The 18703-nt window shown below is 43.9% G+C and overlaps 1 protein-coding gene across 4 annotated transcripts in view; it reads left to right on the plus strand.

Moving 5' to 3' along the window:
- Positions 1–14982, plus strand: part of LOC130296598 (keratin, type I cytoskeletal 42-like) — a 61364-nt gene extending 46382 nt beyond the window's left edge. For 2 of the 4 annotated variants that reach the window (XM_056548311.1, XM_056548310.1), the window contains exon 8: positions 14711–14974. In XM_056548311.1, the coding sequence (XP_056404286.1) occupies positions 14711–14772 (62 nt within the window). In that variant the 3' untranslated portion in view covers positions 14773–14974. Of the gene's footprint in view, positions 1–14710 lie in introns of all 4 variants that reach the window. The other 2 variants (XM_056548309.1, XM_056548308.1) reach the window with 2 other exon arrangements.
- The last annotated feature ends 3721 nt before the right edge of the window (positions 14983–18703 follow it).

An 18703-nucleotide genomic window follows, 5' to 3' on the forward strand; every position in this document is an offset into this window, starting at 1 on the left:
GGTCACGTGACGTGACGTGCGACGTCACGGGCGGCATCATAGAGAGGAGCGGAGCAGAGAGAGTCTCCCGCTCCTCTCAGTCCCCACACGGCCGCTTCCAGGATCCAGGCCGCAGCAGGGGACCCACCGCCGGATATGTGAGTATGTATAATGTGTGTGTGTGGGGGTATTTATTATATAGTGTGCGTGTGTGTGTGTGGGGGGGGGGATTTATTATATAATGTGAGGGGGGATTTATTATATAATGTGAGGGGGGATTTATTATATAATGTGAGGGGGGATTTATTATATAATGTGAGGGGGGATTTATTATATAGTGTGGGGTGGGGGGGATTTATTATATAATGTGAGGGGGGATTTATTATATAATGTGAGGGGGGATTTATTATATAATGTGAGGGGGGATTTATTATATAATGTGAGGGGGGATTTATTATATAGTGTGAGGGGGGATTTATTATATAATGTGAGGGGGGATTTATTATATAGTGTGGGGGGATTTATTATATAATGTGAGGGGGGATTTATTATATAATGTGAGGGGGGATTTATTATATAATGTGAGGGGGGATTTATTATATAATGTGAGGGGGGATTTATTATATAGTGTGGGGGGATTTATTATATAATGTGAGGGGGGATTTATTATATAATGTGAGGGGGGATTTATTATATAATGTGAGGGGGGATTTATTATATAATGTGAAGGGGGATTTATTATATAATGTGAGGGGGGATTTATTATATAATGTGAGGGGGGATTTATTATATAATGTGAGGGGGGATTTATTATATAATGTGAGGGGGATTTATTATATAATGTGAGGGGGGATTTATTATATAATGTGAAGGGGGATTTATTATATAATGTGAGGGGGGATTTATTATATAATGTGAGGGGGATTTATTATATAATGTGAGGGGGGATTTATTATATAATGTGAGGGGGGATTTATTATATAATGTGAGGGGGGATTTATTATATAATGTGAGGGGGATTTATTATATAATGTGAGGGGGGATTTATTATATAATGTGAGGGGGATTTATTATATAATGTGAGGGGGGATTTATTATATAATGTGAGGGGGGATTTATTATATAATGTGAGGGGGGATTTATTATATAATGTGAAGGGGGATTTATTATATAATGTGAGGGGGGATTTATTATATAATGTGAAGGGGGATTTATTATATAGTGTGGGAGTGGGGGGGATTTATTATATAATGTGAGGGGGATTTATTATATAATGTGAGGGGGGATTTATTATATAATGTGAAGGGGGATTTATTATATAGTGTGGGAGTGGGGGGGATTTATTATATAATGTGAGGGGGGATTTATTATATAATGTGAGAAGGGAGGAAATTATACATGTGAGGGGAGGATAATAATGATTATTATAATCCTCCCCTCACATATATGTAACATCTCCCCCTCACATATATAATCTGATAATCCCCTCCTCACACTGATTATCCCCTCACATATATAATCTGATAACCCCCTCCTCACACTGATTATCCCCTCACATATATAATATCATAATCAGATTATATGTGAGGGGATTATCAATGTGAGGAGGGGGTTATCAGATTATATATGTGAGGGGGAGATGTTACATATATGTGAGGGGAGGATTATAATAATCATTATTATCCTCCCCTCACATGCATAATCTGATAATCCCCTCCCCCGTACGTATCCTGTACTGATCCTGAGTTATATCCTGTAGATCTTTTATTAAAAAATATAAAACATTACAAAAAGAACGAACATCACCATAACAATAATACAAACAACATACACCTGTATAATATATACAAAAATGAGTCCATATTAGTCCAAAAATGTCCAACCAAGTATCTTCTGGTCCAGCCTCATTCTCACCAAACACACCGCTATAATAACAACAACTACTAAACACTCTACAATAATAATAATACTTACAGTAATAATAATAACAACAATAATAACAAAAAAACTGGTCCGGTTGCATTTCCCCACCCAAAATAATAAATATAATAAATATGTGTCAAACCACCAACAAACACCACAAACAGAAAAACAGAATATACAATTTATTTTTATTTTATTTTTATTTTTTTTGGCCCTGAGCTGGTCCCGCATCCCATGCCCCCAGTACATGATACCAGACGTCCATGAACCAGTCCAGGATTTTTTTTTTTTTTTTTTTTATAAAAGGTCCCACACAGAAACCCCCCTCCCCCCATCTACCCACCACCCAACCTAACACTAAACCCCAACACAACACAACCCCTAGAAAAAAAACAATATATATACATATATATATACACATATACATAAATGTACAAACAAAACAAATATATACAAAATAATACAAACTATACAAAACAAACAACAATAAGGCTTTTCAATCACACAATCCCCTAAAGCTCAAGTTCAGTGCCTGCAAGCCCTATATCACCATATATCTACAGCACAAAACAAAAAGACTAATGTGCCAGCATCAGCCCACCACCAGGGGGAGACAACAGGCTAAGGCACTTTAAAGGCAGAGCCCCTCCACAGACAAGAGGCCCTGCCAGCACCCAGCCTCTCGTACTCCAGAGAACGCACCTTCACCAGGTCACCAAGAATGTTCCTAACCACCTCACCCACAGGGAGGATTTTACGCTGCGTCGACACTAAACACCGTGCGTTCCACGTGTAATACCTGACCACTGAGCTGACTAGGAATAAAGTGCACTGGTCCCAGCCTCCAAGGTTTCTGAATGCCCCATAGGCCCATTCCGCATAGGAGAGACTGGCCAGCCGAGGCCAACCAATGGAAGCGCCCACCCTGTTGTAAACCTCTGTGTTAAAGGGACAATGAAGCAAAAAATGCTCCATGCTTTCCAGCATGCCTCCACACTCTTCGCGGGGACATCCCCGGTCATCAGAGCTCCTGCACTTCAGATTGTCTCTCACACACAGTTTCCCGTGGAAGCAGCGCCAAGTCAAGTCCCAAAACTTCAAGGGGATCCTGATAGAATTCAAAAGCTCTAAACCCACCTCCAGATCCCGACTTGGGCAGTCCTTGAGCGCCAATGGCCTCTGGAAATGAGAAGACAGGACCCTCTTGTCAAGGAATTTCCTCGACAGAGTCCTAATCTCCCACATCCCCAGACCCCACCGACGAATAACCTTCAGAGCCGGGGTAGCGTAAGCCGGGAGATGCCCGTGTGGTGTGCGAAGATCCTTCACTTGCCCTCCTGTCTCCCATTCCTGGAAGAAAGGCCGAAACCATCCCCTACAGGAGGATACCCACGGAGGAGCCCTCTCTGACCAGAGGTTTGCTATATTGGTCTTAAGAAAGGTATTCACTAGGAACACCACAGGGTTGACCATACACAACCCCCCTAGTCTCCTCGTACGGTAAGTAACCTCCCTCTTCACTAGGTTCAGTCTATTCCCCCATAACATTTGGAAGAACACACTGTAGACCCGGGTCCAAAGAGGTTCTGGCAACATGCATACACTGCAAAGGGAGCAGGAAAGTTTTCATCAGGTTAACCCTTTCCCGGAGGGTCAAAGACCAACCCTTCCACTGATCCACCCTCTGAGCGGCGATCTTAAGCCTGCTGTCCCAGTTTTGTTTGGGGTAATCCCCTTGACCAAATTCGATCCCGAGGACTTTTGCGGATTCCTGGGGCTCTGGAAGGGCGTCCGGGAGATTAAAATCAGGATCTCCCCCTCCCAGCCAGAGACTCTCACACTTATCCTGATTGATCTTGGACCCGGATACCTCCGAGTAGCGGTCCACCTCTGACATCAACCATCTGCCCTCCTCTTGTGAGGAGACAAACACGGTGATATCATCAGCGTACGCTACCACCCTCAGAGCCGAATCCGGCACCGCCAGGTCCATTCTCACCCCCGCCAACGGTCCACAACCAATCCTTCTAAGGAAAGGATCGATTGCAAACACGTACAGCAAAGGGCTCAAAGGACAACCCTGACGGACACCAGACCCAACCTCAAAAGAGCGGCCAATCCAACCATTCACAAGCGGGAAACTCTCTGCCCCTACATACAAGGTCTTAAGCCAATCAACAAAACCCCCTGGCAGGCCATATCTCAGAAGGACAGACCAGAGGTACTCATGGTTAACCCGATCAAACGCTTTTGCCTGATCCAAGGACAGCAAGTACCCCTTTCAGTGGCCAGCCCTACCCTGCTCCACAGCCTCTCGGACACTGAGCACAGCACTGAATGTACTGCGGCCCGGAACAGAGCAATGCTGAGCCCCCGAAAGGAGCCGGGGTGCAAACTCCACCAACCGGTTAAACAGCACTTTTGCCAGAATCTTTCTGTCCGCATTGAGAAGTGCTATGGGACGCCAATTCTCAATGTGGGACGGGTCTTTACCCTTTGACAGGATGATCAGCGCTGACCTCCTCATTGACTTTGGCAGAGTGCCCAAGGATAGACACTCATTAAAAACCGCAGTCAAGAGGGGAACCAAAGTGTCCTTAAAGGTCTTATAGAACTCAGATGTTAAGCCATCCGGACCGGGTGACTTCTTGAGGGCAAGCCCATCAATAGCCATCCTGACTTCCTCTTCCCTGATCATCTCTGTCAAAACATCAAGAGAGGGGTCTACTCCTGGTTCAGGGATGGTTTCAGCCAAGAAAGCTGATACCTTATCTCGATCTAGATCCTTCCTTCCCAAGAGGTGCGAGTAGAAGGATCTGACGACCTCCAGGATCCCTGATCTGGACCTTTTCAAGGATCCCGTACTATCAATCAGTCCTGAGACTATTTTACTATTCACTGACATCTTGCAGTTTCTGTAAGGGTCGGGCGAGCGGTACTTCCCGTAATCCCTCTCAAAAACCAAAGATGCGTGCTTATCGTACTGGCACTTCATCAGCAAGGACTTCACTCTGGAGATATCCTCTCGGCTACCTCCAGTCGAGACAAGGTGCTCAAGTTTCTTTCTCAGGCCCTGGTACAAACGGTACCTGTTTAGGCTTCTGAGGCCTGAGAGCTGGCGGAAGAATCTCGCAACCCTTTCCTTGAAGATCTCCCACCACTCTGACTTACTGTTACAAAGGCCCAGCAATGGTACCTGGCTCTGAAAAAAATCCTCAAAGGACTGTCTTATCTCCGCTTCTTCCAAGAGAGACGAATTCAGCTTCCAATAGCCTCTGCCCATCCGGGGGGTCTCTGTGACATTCAGAGAAAACAAAATTAAACAGTGATCGGAGAACTCCACCTCAACAACAGACACTGCTGAAGAGACGGCTTCCTCCTTTAAATAAAACCTATCTATCCTAGACCTACAACTACCCCTATGATAGGTGAATCCCGCGTGGCCTGGGGTGTGCCGGATGTGGACATCCACCAGGCGAGCCTCACTCGCTATGCTATTAAGGGCGACGCTATCATAAGTCAGCTTGTCTCTGGCACCTCCCCTGTCTTGGGGCCTCGTGACAGCATTAAAGTCCCCTCCAAAGACCACCTGCCGACTTGTAAAAAGATAGGGCTTGATCCTCATAAAGAGGCACTTCCGGTCCCACTTAGACTGTGGGCCGTAGATGTTAATAAGGCGAAGTTCTTGTCCCCTCATGAGGACATCTAAGATCAGGCACCTCCCCATTTCTAACTCGATAACCCGTCGGCATTCTACCGCTGCGGTAAAAAGGACCGCCACTCCGCTATACGGCTCGGCCCCAAGAGACCAGTAGGAGGGCCCATTCCTCCACTCTCTTTTAGCCTTGTAGATAGATGACATATCTGTTAGCCTGGTCTCCTGCAAAAATAAAATATCAGCATTAATATGGGCAAAAAAATCATAGGCCGCAAATCGAGCTGTATCTGACTTAATGCTGGCAACATTAATGGATGCCAGAGTCAACGGAGAGGGTGCCGCCATCAAGGGTGATTGAGTTAGACAGCTTTCTTTTTCCCACTCCCCTTCTCACCCTCCACATCAGAAGAACTCTTCACCCTCTTTAGAGAAATAGAAGTGTCCATCTCACCAGACGTCGTTTTACTTTCCTCGTCTCCGGATTCTAGGCCAGTCCCTTCCCCCGAGGACATAACCTCCCCAGGGGAAGAGGACTCGGCGCCCCCTGGAAGCCCCTCTGCCACCTCCCCCTCATCCTCCCCTTCCGAAGAAGAGGAGGAGATGTCCCTGAGGGGTCGGAATCGATTGGAAAGGCCAACCAGAGGGGAGTCAGTTTTGCCTTCCTTTGGCACCTGGACCAGGGTGGGAGAAGATCTCAAATCTCCCTTTTTTTTTTTACTTGTACCCCGCTTTCGTGTCTCCTTCTGCCATCCCATATCATCCTCCTCCACGCTATCTGAGGAGATGGCACCTTCCTCATTCTGGATCCTCCTGACCTCCTCATTCAGCTCGCCATCCCTCGGGGTCTCAGCAGCAAGGTTGGCCTCTGGGACAGAATGAGAGGTCGTCCCAGTAACCCGGGCTTTCCCCATCACCCTATCCCTTTGGCGTTTATCAAGACGTCTTAGTTGGGCTGGTGTCTTTCTCTTGCTGTTCCTCACTGACCCCTCAGTTCCTCCACCCCTGCTAGTCCCCTCCCCAGCAGATTCCGGCTCGTGATCTTCACCCGCTGGGGACAAGACCGCATTAGCGAAAGAACGAGGGCAACGACTGAATGGGTGACCTAAGTCACCACACAGGTGACACCTAATCTCTGCACAAGATGCGGCAAGATGGCCTACACCCCCACACAAGGCACATTTCTGCACCGTACAGTTTGCACTGAAGTGTGTGGGGTCACCACATCTGTGACAGAGCTTCGGCTGACCCCGGTAGAAAATCTGGATACGATCCCTGCCGAGAAAGGCAGAGGATGGAATATGGGTAACTGTATTTCCTGAACGCTTAAGTTTTACCAAAAACGTCCAGGCTCCTGACCAGATGCCAAACTCGTCCCTGTTCTTCTGCGGGACCCCCATTACCTCGCCATACCGTCCTAACCAGGTGATAATGTCAACACAAGAGAGTGATTCGTTACGGGTCAAAACGGTCACTCTCTTGATTTCGTTTTGACGAGACAATGCCTGTACGGCAAAGTCTCGCCAGCCGGGCTCATTCTTTACCAATTCATAATTCGACCAGAAAAGCTCAAGCCCCTCTGGCCGAACAAAACTGATATCGAATTCAGGAGCACCGTAGGGATGTATCAAGGCAAAGATATCAACTGCCTTGAAGCCCATCTTTAGCAAGAGCTCAACCACTTTGGTCCTTGAAGGACACATATCTTCGCCCTGCCACCGAAGACGGACCACATTCCTACGGTTACTACCTGCCCCGGCTGTTGGGAGGGACCACACAGTATCGCCCCCTCTTTCCTCTCGGAAGGCAGAGAGACCATGTCTCTCTATCCAGAAGGACAGATCAACTGCTCTACCCTCTACATTAATCGACCTTTCCCCCTTTTTCAGAGCTTCCAGGAGACGTCGCTGCAATAAACCGTCCCTAGAGTCAGGAGACGAGGAAAGTATTCTACTTCCCCCAGCAGTGACATTGGCATAACTCCTATGATCTGTCACCACTGGGGGGGCAACCGGACCAGACCCTACACCTACACCACTTCTAATGACAACATCCCCACCACCCCCAATAACAACATTAGCACTTCCCCCAACAACATTGTTTCCAATAGCCTCATCTGTAGTCCCATCACCACCACCCCCAATTACAGCAACAGCAAAATCACCTTCTCCAATAACATTAACCTCCATCCGCTCCCCAGTCATATACCCCGCACCCCCATTTACCTTCTCATTCACTCTAGCTGGACCAGAAATAGCAAATCCGGGAAAAGAGGATGATGATGATGATGATGATGTTTTTTCCTGTTTTGCCTCAGCATCACGGGGCACTGGGGCTGGGACAACCTCCGCTGGCCCTTTAAGGGACCGGGCAGCATGCTTGCCCGGTCTAGAGGAGGCCCCAGCCCTGTTCTTATTAGTGCCCTCCGCCTCATCAGCATCATCTCCAGTCTTTTCATGGCGCCGCTGATCAATGGGATCAGCGGCACCAATGCAAAACAAACGTTTTTCTTCACCTTTGGGAGTGTCTGTTATGCCCTTTACTACCTCCGGCACTGAGTCACCCCCCTCTCGCACAGGGGAGCGAACTACAGCCCCGGAGTCTGCCTCTCTGCCCACCGCTGAGCCGCCCTCACTGTACGGCCTTGCGGCCGATGCCTTCTCTGCTCCATCCCTGCTACTGCAAACAGGCATGGAGCTCTGCGCCCTTTCAGTATTTGTACTCTCCCCGCACCTTTGCACCGAGTCCACCACAGAACACGGGCTGGGCTGGGTAACGGGGCTTGCACAATGAGCTGACCCTGCGGCCGACTCAGGATTTACAGGGAGGGGGGTGTAGATGTAACTCACCACTTCTTGCTGCTTTGGCTTGGTCTTCTTTTTCTTCTTATCCCCAGGTGCCTCATTTGGGAGCTCATCTCCAAACACCAGGTTCTGAGGACACACTGGGGATTCCAGCATGCGGATCTGGGCCATTAGCGCCCCTCCCTGGTAGCTGCTGTCACTGTCCTCCCCTGAGTCGGCAGGGGATAATGCTGGCTGCTGTGCAGGGGGCCCACTGTACGGGGCCTGCTGCTGTTGCCGCAGGCCACCAGGTGGATCTGGCTGTTGTTCTTCCTCCATCTCCTCCACATCATCCACCTGGCTCTCAGGTTGCAGCCCCATCAACCTTTTATTTTTTTCTTCTTCTTTCACCCTGAAGCGCTCCTCATTTTCCAATTTTTCTTTAAATGGCCCACTCTTCTCCAGTAATGCTGCTCTCCTCTCCTCCAAAACTTGCATGTCAGCCATAAGTCTTTTTATCTCTGACTGGATCTCAGTTTTTTTCCGTTTAGGAGATACCTTGGCTCTGGCACGGGCACACCGCAGTTCCTCTCGGAGCCTCCTGATGGCCTTACAGGCGTCTTCATACTCACGGAGGTGACTTTTTACCCGGGAGGTATAGGTGGAAATAGACTCCCGGGTCCTCAGCACTCCCCAGCCTTCCTCACTGAGGTCGGCTTCACCTCCGTGAGTACTCTGCCTTCTTCCGGACGAACCCAGCTTTCCACTGGCAGCACCCTGCTTTCCCAAGGAGGATCCCACCTTGGAGTTTTTCGCCTCTGTGGGGGGAGTTGGAGCAGCATTGCTGCGACTCCTGGTGGAACGCCTCACCCCCAAATCCTCCGATGTTCCGGCCGCTTGCTGGCTTCTACTGCTCCCCTGCGGCCTATTCCGAGGAGCAGAAGCCTGGGCCTCGCCTCCCTCACTCATGCCTGGAAACCCACTCCCTCCCTGGGGAGGAGGAAGCAGGCCCCAGGTGGAACAGGTGGAAATCCCTGGAGCTCAGGAGACACAGCAGACACACAGCACAGCTGAAGCACGACCACACCCGCAACTAATTGGTCAGCACTCCAGAGCTGTACTCACTATTCTGCTGGTGAGGTCACTGTGTACATACATTACATTACTTATCCTGTACTGATCCTGAGTTATATCCTGTATTATACTCCAGAGCTGTACTCACTATTCTGCTGGTGAGGTCACTGTGTACATACATTACATTACTTATCCTGTACTGATCCTGAGTTATATCCTGTATTATACTCCAGAGCTGTACTCACTATTCTGCTGGTGAGGTCACTGTGTACATACATTACATTACTGATCCTGTACTGATCCCGAGTGTGTGTGGGATGGGGGTGGGGGACCGGGGGGACCAAAAAAAATTGCTTGCCCAGGGTCCAATCAAAATTAAAGACGGCCCTGTCCATTATACATACACTGTACAGCAATCATACATCCATTATACATACACTGTACAGCAAGCATACCACCATTACACATACACTGTACAGAAATCATACCTCCATTATACATACACTGTACAGCAATCATACCTCCATTATACATACACTGTACAGCAATCATACATCCATTATACATACACTGTACAGCAATCATACATCCATTATACACACACTGTACAGCAATCACACCGCCATTATACATACACTGTACAGCAAGCATACCTCCATTATACATACACTGTACAGCAATCATACCTCCATTATATATACACTGTACAGCAATCATACCTCCATTATACATACACTGTACAGCAATCATACATCCATTATACTTACACTGTACAGCAATCATACCTCCATTATATATACACTGTACAGCAATCATACCTCCATTATACATACACTGTACAGCAATCATACCTCCATTATACATACACTGTACAGCAATCATACATTCAGTATACATACACTGTACAGCAATCATACCTCCATTATACATACACTGTACAGCAATCATACCTCCATTATACATACACTGTACAGCAATCATACCTCCATTATACATACACTGTACAGCAATCATACCTCCATTATACATACACTGTACAGCAATCATACCTCCATTATACATACACAGTACAACAGTCATACCTTCATTATACATACACTGTACAGCAGTCATACATCCATTATACATACACTGTACAGCAGTCATACATCCATTATACATACACTGTACAGCAAGCATACCTCCATTATACATACACTGTACAGCAATCATACATCCATTATACATACACTGTACAGCAATCATACATCCATTATATATACACTGTACAGCAATCATACATCCATTATACATACACTGTACAGCAATCATACATCCATTATATATACACTGTACATCAGTCATACATCCATTATACATACACTGTACAGCAATCATACATCCATTATACATACACTGTACAGCAATCATACATCCATTATATATACACTGTACATCAGTCATACATCCATTATACATACACTGTACAGCAATCATACCTCCATTATACATACACTGTACAGCAATCATACCACCATTATACATACACTGTACAGCAAGCATACCTCCATTATACATACACTGTACAGCAATCATACCTCCATTATACATACACTGTACAGCAATCATACCACCATTATACATACACTGTACAGCAATCATGCATCCATTATACATACACTGTATAGCAATCATACCTCCATTATACATACACTGTACAGCAATCATACCTCCATTATACATACACTGTACAGCAATCATACATCCATTATACATACACTGTGCAGCAATCATACCACCATTATACATACACTGTACAGCAATCATACCACCATTATACATACACTGTACAGCAATCATACATCCATTATACATACACTGTACAGCAATCATACATCCATTATACATACACTGTACAGCAATCATACATCCATTATACATACACTGTACAGCAATCATACATCCATTATACACACACTGTACAGCAATCATACCGCCATTATACATACACTGTACAGCAAGCATACCTCCATTATACATACACTGTACAGCAATCATACCTCCATTATATATACACTGTACAGCAATCATACCTCCATTATACATACACTGTACAGCAATCATACATCCATTATACTTACACTGTACAGCAATCATACCTCCATTATATATACACTGTACAGCAATCATATCTCCATTATACATACACTGTACAGCAATCATACATCCATTATACATACACTGTACAGCAATCATACCTCCATTATACATACACTGTACAGCAATCATACATTCAGTATACATACACTGTACAGCAATCATACCTCCATTATACATACACTGTACAGCAATCATGCCTCCATTATACATACACTGTACAGCAATCATACCTCCATTATACATACACTGTACAGCAATCATACCTCCATTATACATACACAGTACAACAGTCATACCTTCATTATACATACACTGTACAGCAATCATCCATCCATTATACATACACTGTACAGCAGTCATACATCCATTATACATACACTGTACAGCAAGCATACCTCCATTATACATACACTGTACAGCAATCATACATCCATTATACATACACTGTACAGCAATCATACATCCATTATATATACACTGTACAGCAATCATACATCCATTATACATACGCTGTACAGCAATCATACATCCATTATATATACACTGTACATCAGTCATACATCCATTATACATACACTGTACAGCAATCATACATCCATTATACATACACTGTACAGCAATCATACCACCATTATACATACACTGTACAGCAATCATGCATCCGTTATACATACACTGTATAGCAATCATACCTCCATTATACATACACTGTACAGCAATCATACCTCCATTATACATACACTGTACAGCAATCATACATCCATTATACATACACTGTACAGCAATCATACCACCATTATACATACACTGTACAGCAATCATACCATCATTATACATACACTGTACAGCAATCATACATCCATTATACATACACTGTACAGCAATCATACATCCATTATACATACACTGTACAGCAATCATACCACCATTATACATACACTGTACAGCAATCATACATCCATTATACATACACTGTACAGCAGTCATACATTCATTATACATACACTCTACAGCAATCATACATCCATTATACATACACTGTACAGAAATCATACCTCCATTATACATACACTGTACAGCAATCATACCTCCATTATACATACACTGTACAGCAATCATACCTCCATTATACATACACTGTACAGCAATCATACCTCCATTATACATACACTGTACAGCAATCATACCTCCATTATACATACACTGTACAGCAATCATACATCCATTATACATACACTGTACAGCAAGCATACCACCATTATACATACACTGTACAGCAATCATACCACCATTATACATACACTGTACAGCAATCATACATCCATTATACATACACTGTATAGCAATCATACCTCCATTATACATACACTGTACAGAAATCATACCACCATTATACATACACTGTACAGCAATCATACCACCATTATACATACACTGTACAGCAATCATACATCCATTATACATACACTGTACAGCAATCATACATCCATTATACATACACTGTACAGCAATCATACCACCATTATACATACACTGTACAGCAATCATACATCCATTATACATACACTGTACAGCAATCATACCACCATTATACATACACTGTACAGCAATCATACATCCATTATACATACACTGTACAGCAAGCATACCACCATTATACATACACTGTACAGCAATCATACCTCCATTATACATACACTGTACAGCAAGCATACCACCATTATACATACACTGTACAGCAATCATACCTCCATTATACATACACTGTACAGCAATCATACCTCCATTATACATACACTGTACAGCAATCATACCGCCATTATACATACACTGTACAGCAATCATACATCCATTATACATACACTGTACAGCAATCATACCGCCATTATACATATACTGTACAGCAAGCATACCGCCATTATACATACACTGTACAGCAATCATACCTCCATTATACATACACTGTACAGCAATCATACATCCATTATACTTACACTGTACAGCAAGCATACCTCCATTATACATACACTGTACAGCAAGCATACATCCATTATACATACACTGTACAGCAATCATACCTCCATTATACTTACACTGTACAGCAAGCATACCTCCATTATACATACACTGTACAGCAAGCATACCTCCATTATACATACACTGTACAGCAATCATACCTCCATTATACATACACTGTACAGCAAGCATACCTCCATTATACATACACTGTACTGCAATCATACCTCCATTATACATACACTGTACAGCAATCATACCTCCATTATACATACACTGTACAGCAATCATACATCCATTATACATACACTGTACAGCAATCATACATCCATTATACATACACTGTACAGCAATCATACCACCATTATACATACACTGTACAGCAATCATACCTCCATTATACATACACTGTACAGCAATCATACCTCCATTATACATACACTGCCTGTGACTGTACAGCAATCATACATCCAATCCATTATTAATGGATTGGATGTATGATTGCTGTACAGTCACAGTGTATGTATAATGGAGGTATGATTGCTGTACAGTGTATGTATAATGGAGCCTCCAATCCAAAAAAAAGCCTCCAATCCCCAAAAAGTTTTAATAAAATTTTTCATTTTGTTTGTATTGATATTTATGAGTGTAGGTATGGTTATGTATGTGTGCATGCAAGCAAGAGTGGGTGTGTATATATATCACACACACGCTTGCGCTGCGTGAGTTTGTGCTTTAGGGTGCACACCCTAATGCAATAGGCTGCGCACGCCTATGCCCAAAATATACATCTTTTTTAATCAATGTACATTACAAATATACTTAGAATTGTATTATCTACATTATATAAAAAGTTTTTATTAAGGACGGGTACACTTTAAGTGGCTATATATGTTAAGCTTTTTCACCAGGACCAATGATTGTTGTGAAATATTCCAGTTTCTACACTTTTGTTTTAGAGAACAGAATGGCATGGATGTCCTACAGTTTGTAACATTTTCTGCTTCTAAATATCACATCAGGACCGACTTTGGACAATGAGCAGTGTTATATACTGACATAGTCAATGTTTATAACCATAGCACATAAAGGTATTCTTCTGCACAAAACTCCCTAACTTCTTCACTCTCTGATTTTTTAGAACAACACCACCATTTCAAAGTCCATCAGTCAATAAAACAAGTTCACCAGACCAAGTGTTAAATCGGACCAGTGATGCCTCCACCGCAACCTCCAAGTTTCTCTGCTTCCTCACATATTGAAGACCATGTTTGTGCACCTAAGAACAATACTGCTGGCCATGGCCATTAGTCAGATTATACTTAAACGGTTACTCCGGTGGGGATAAAAAAAATTAAATCAAGTGGTACCAGAAAGTTAAACAGATTTGTAAATTACTTCTATTAAAAAAAAAAAAAAAAATTGTAATCCTTCCAGTACTTATTAGCTGCTGTATACTACAGAGAAAGTTATTTTCTTTTTTAATTTATTTTCTGTCTGACCACAGTGCTCTCTGCTGACACCTCTGTCCATGTCAGGAACTGTCCAGAGTAGAAGCAAATCCCAATAGCAAACCTTTCCAGATCTGGACGGTTCCTGACGTGGACAGAGGTGTCAGCAGAGAGCAGTGTGGTCAAATAGAAAAGAAATTCAAAAAGAAAAGAACTTCCTCTATAGTATACAGCAGCTGATAAATACTGGAAGGATTAAGATTTTTAAATAAAAGTAATACTGGAGTACCCCTTTAACTTACAAGTGATTTGGAAATTGTGAGAAAATTTGACTAGTAGAGTTAGTGAGCATTGCACTATGTCTACTTTAGGTTGTATCCATAATCCTGTTATTTCCCTGCTGTTAATTACTTTCTGCTTAATAAAATAGTTCATTAATAAAGCAAAAACAATTGTTGTGTTGTTCTAGTAACCTTTGACAATTCATAACGCCACTAAGTGTGTAAACTGTCACCTTAAGTACATATCCCAACGTGTTTCTACCACTACAGTGGAGTCCTCGGGTGCCAAAGTGTAAAATATATTAGTAGGTAAAGAAAATTATGCTAAATCTCTACAACAAAAATAGTACTCAGAAAATTCAATGACACTGTAACGTCTGATCCCCAAGCAGTGGCTCAAGGTGACCCAGCACTGTAGCATATGGCTTATATATTAGATTTATGAGGGGAGATTTACCAAAACCTGTGGAGAGGCAAAGTTGGCCAGTTGCCCATAGCAACCAATCAGATTGATTCTTTCATTCTCAACAAGGCCTGTGAAAAATGAAAGAAGCGATCTGATTGATTGCTATGGGCAACTGGTCAACTTTGCCTCTCCACAGGTTTTGATAAATCTCCCCCATGGTGGCCAAATCCAGAGTTTTCATCAAGAAACATAGAATGTGTTGGCAGATAAGAACCATTTGGCCCATCTAATGTGCCCAATAAAGGGGTAGCCATATAGGAAATGTTAGATTTCATAATTCACAATACATAGTTTTCCTGGAATTAAAGGGATACTCCGCCCCCAGACATCTTATCCCCTATCCAAAGGATAGATGCAGCGCTAGAGGCTTGTGACGTCACGGCCACATCTCCCCAATGCAAGTCTATGGGAGGGGGCGTGATGGCCATCTCGCCCCCTCCCATAGACTTGCATTAAGGGGGCATGGCCGTGATGCCATGAGCGGGGCGTGGCCATGATGTCATGAGCCTCTGCCCTGCATTGTCAGTCATCCGGCACAGAGCGAAGTTCCCTCCGTGCACCGAATGTCTGGGGTGCCACAGCCAAGATCGCGAGCGTCCCCAGCGGTGGGACCCCCGCGATCAGACATCTTATCCCCTATGCTTTGGATAGGAACTTTTCTGTTTGTCTACAACACCAGCAGGCAGTGGCGTTGCTAGGGTTGGTGTCACCCGGTGCGGTAGAAAATGGTGTCACCCCCATACCTCCCCCCTCCCCCCAGTAAGTTTTTAGCCTGTTGTGACAGACACCACTGTTGTAGCACATTGTGTGAAATTCCAGTATAATAATCAGATATACCAGTTGCCACAGAATAGGAAAGTGTTAAAGAAGTTTTCACCATTTAAATATACAGCTCCCAGAATTACTTAAAGGGGTACTCCACTGGAAAACATTTACTTTTATATCAACTGGTGCCAGAAAGTTAAACAGATTTTTAAATGACTTCTATTTAAAATCTTAATACTTACAGTACTTATAAGCTGGTGTATGCTCCACAGGAAGTTGCGTAGTTCTTTCCAATCTGACCACAGTGCTATTTGCTGACACCTCTGTCCATGTCAGGAACTGTCCAGAGCAGGATAGGTTTGCTATGGGAATTTGCTCCTACTATGGACAGTTCTTGACATGGACAGAGGTGTCAGCACAGAGCACTGTGGTCAGACAGAAAAGAAATTAAAAAAGAAAATAACTTCCTGTGAATCGCTTATACAGCAGCTAATAAGTACTGGAAGGATTAAGATTTTTAAATAGAAGTAATTTACAAATCTGTTTAACTTTGTAGCACCAGTTGATTAAAAAAAATGTTTTCCAGTAGAGTACCCCTTTATGCAGTGGTGAGGTTATGCTGGGAGTTGTGGTTTCACTGACCATAACTGTAGAACTGACAAGTGACTACAGCTCTGATAGGACACAGAGAGGAGAATGTACAATTATATCAGTGACTACAGGTGACGTCTTCTCTATAGTCTTCCCTTATCTAATTCAGATGGTACATACCGCCTGGTCCAGCTAAAACTTCTGTCTGCAGAATGTGACGCCCAGACGTCTCCTCACTATGTCAGCGCATTCTCATCCTCTATATGAAAACAATTATTATTATAAACCTGCCAGACACTGTATATAATACTACTATACACTATACTCTTTGATTATAAACCTTCCATACACCATACCCACTGAATATAATACTACCACACACTGTACATTCTGAATATAATACCAACACATATTGTACACTCTGAATATAAATCTGCCACATACTGTACCCCTGAATATAATACTATCACATACTGTACCCTCTGAATATAATACTATCACATACTGTACCCTCTGAATATAATACCAACACATACTGTACACTCTGAATATATTACTACCACCCACTGAGCCCTCTGAATATAATACTTAGAGATGAGCGAACTACAGTAAATTCAACTCGTCACAAACTTCTCGGCTCGGCAGTTGATGGCTTTTCCTGCATAAATTAGTTCAGCTTTCAGGTGCTCCCGTGGGCTGGAAAAGGTGGATACAGTCCTAGGAGAATCTTTCCTATGAATGTATCCACCTTTTCCAGCCCACCGGAGCACCTGAAGGCTGAACTAATTTACGCAGGATAAGTCATCAACTGCTGAGCCGACAAGTTCGTGACGAATCGAATTTACTGTAAGTTCGCTCATCTCTAATAATACTACCACAAACTGCGCCCTCTGAATATAATACTACCACAAACTGCGCCCTCTGAATATAATACTACCACCCACTGTGCCCTCTGAATATAACACTACCACAAACTGCGCCCTCTGAATATAACGTTGCCATACAGTGCACCCTCTGAATATAATACCACAACCGCAGTAACACCCCTCAACATCCGTTAGCTGATGCTATTACCACGGGAGGGGGGTATTGGTGGTGTTGCTAGTGGATGATCGGGGTGCTACTACTGGAGGGGGGGGGGTGTTGCTGAAGGATGATGAGGGTGCTACTGGCCATCCCCCCTGGCAGTATCACCCCCATCATCCATCGGCAGGATCATCCTCCTGGCAGGAGCACCGCCATCATCCACCATCAGGATCTGCTGATGGAGGTGCTGCTGGGGGGGGGGGGGGGTGTAGTTGCTGGCGGATGATGAGGGTGCTACTGCCAGGGGGGGAGCATTAGGTAGTCAGCAGTTCCCCCACATTAGGTAGGTAGCAGTTTCCCCACATTAGGTAGCATCTTTTCCCCACATTAGGCAGCATAGATTCCCCACATTTGGTACCAGTTTCCCCATATTAGGTAGGTACCAGTTACCCCACATTAGGTAGCAATTTCCCCATATTAGGTAGCACAGATTCCCCACATTAGGTAGCAGTTTCCCCACATTCGGTAGCACAGATTCCCCACATTAGCTAGCA

This window comes from Hyla sarda, chromosome 12 (genome assembly GCF_029499605.1).
Source record: "Hyla sarda isolate aHylSar1 chromosome 12, aHylSar1.hap1, whole genome shotgun sequence".
In the NCBI taxonomy this organism is placed as follows: Eukaryota; Metazoa; Chordata; class Amphibia; order Anura; family Hylidae; genus Hyla; species Hyla sarda.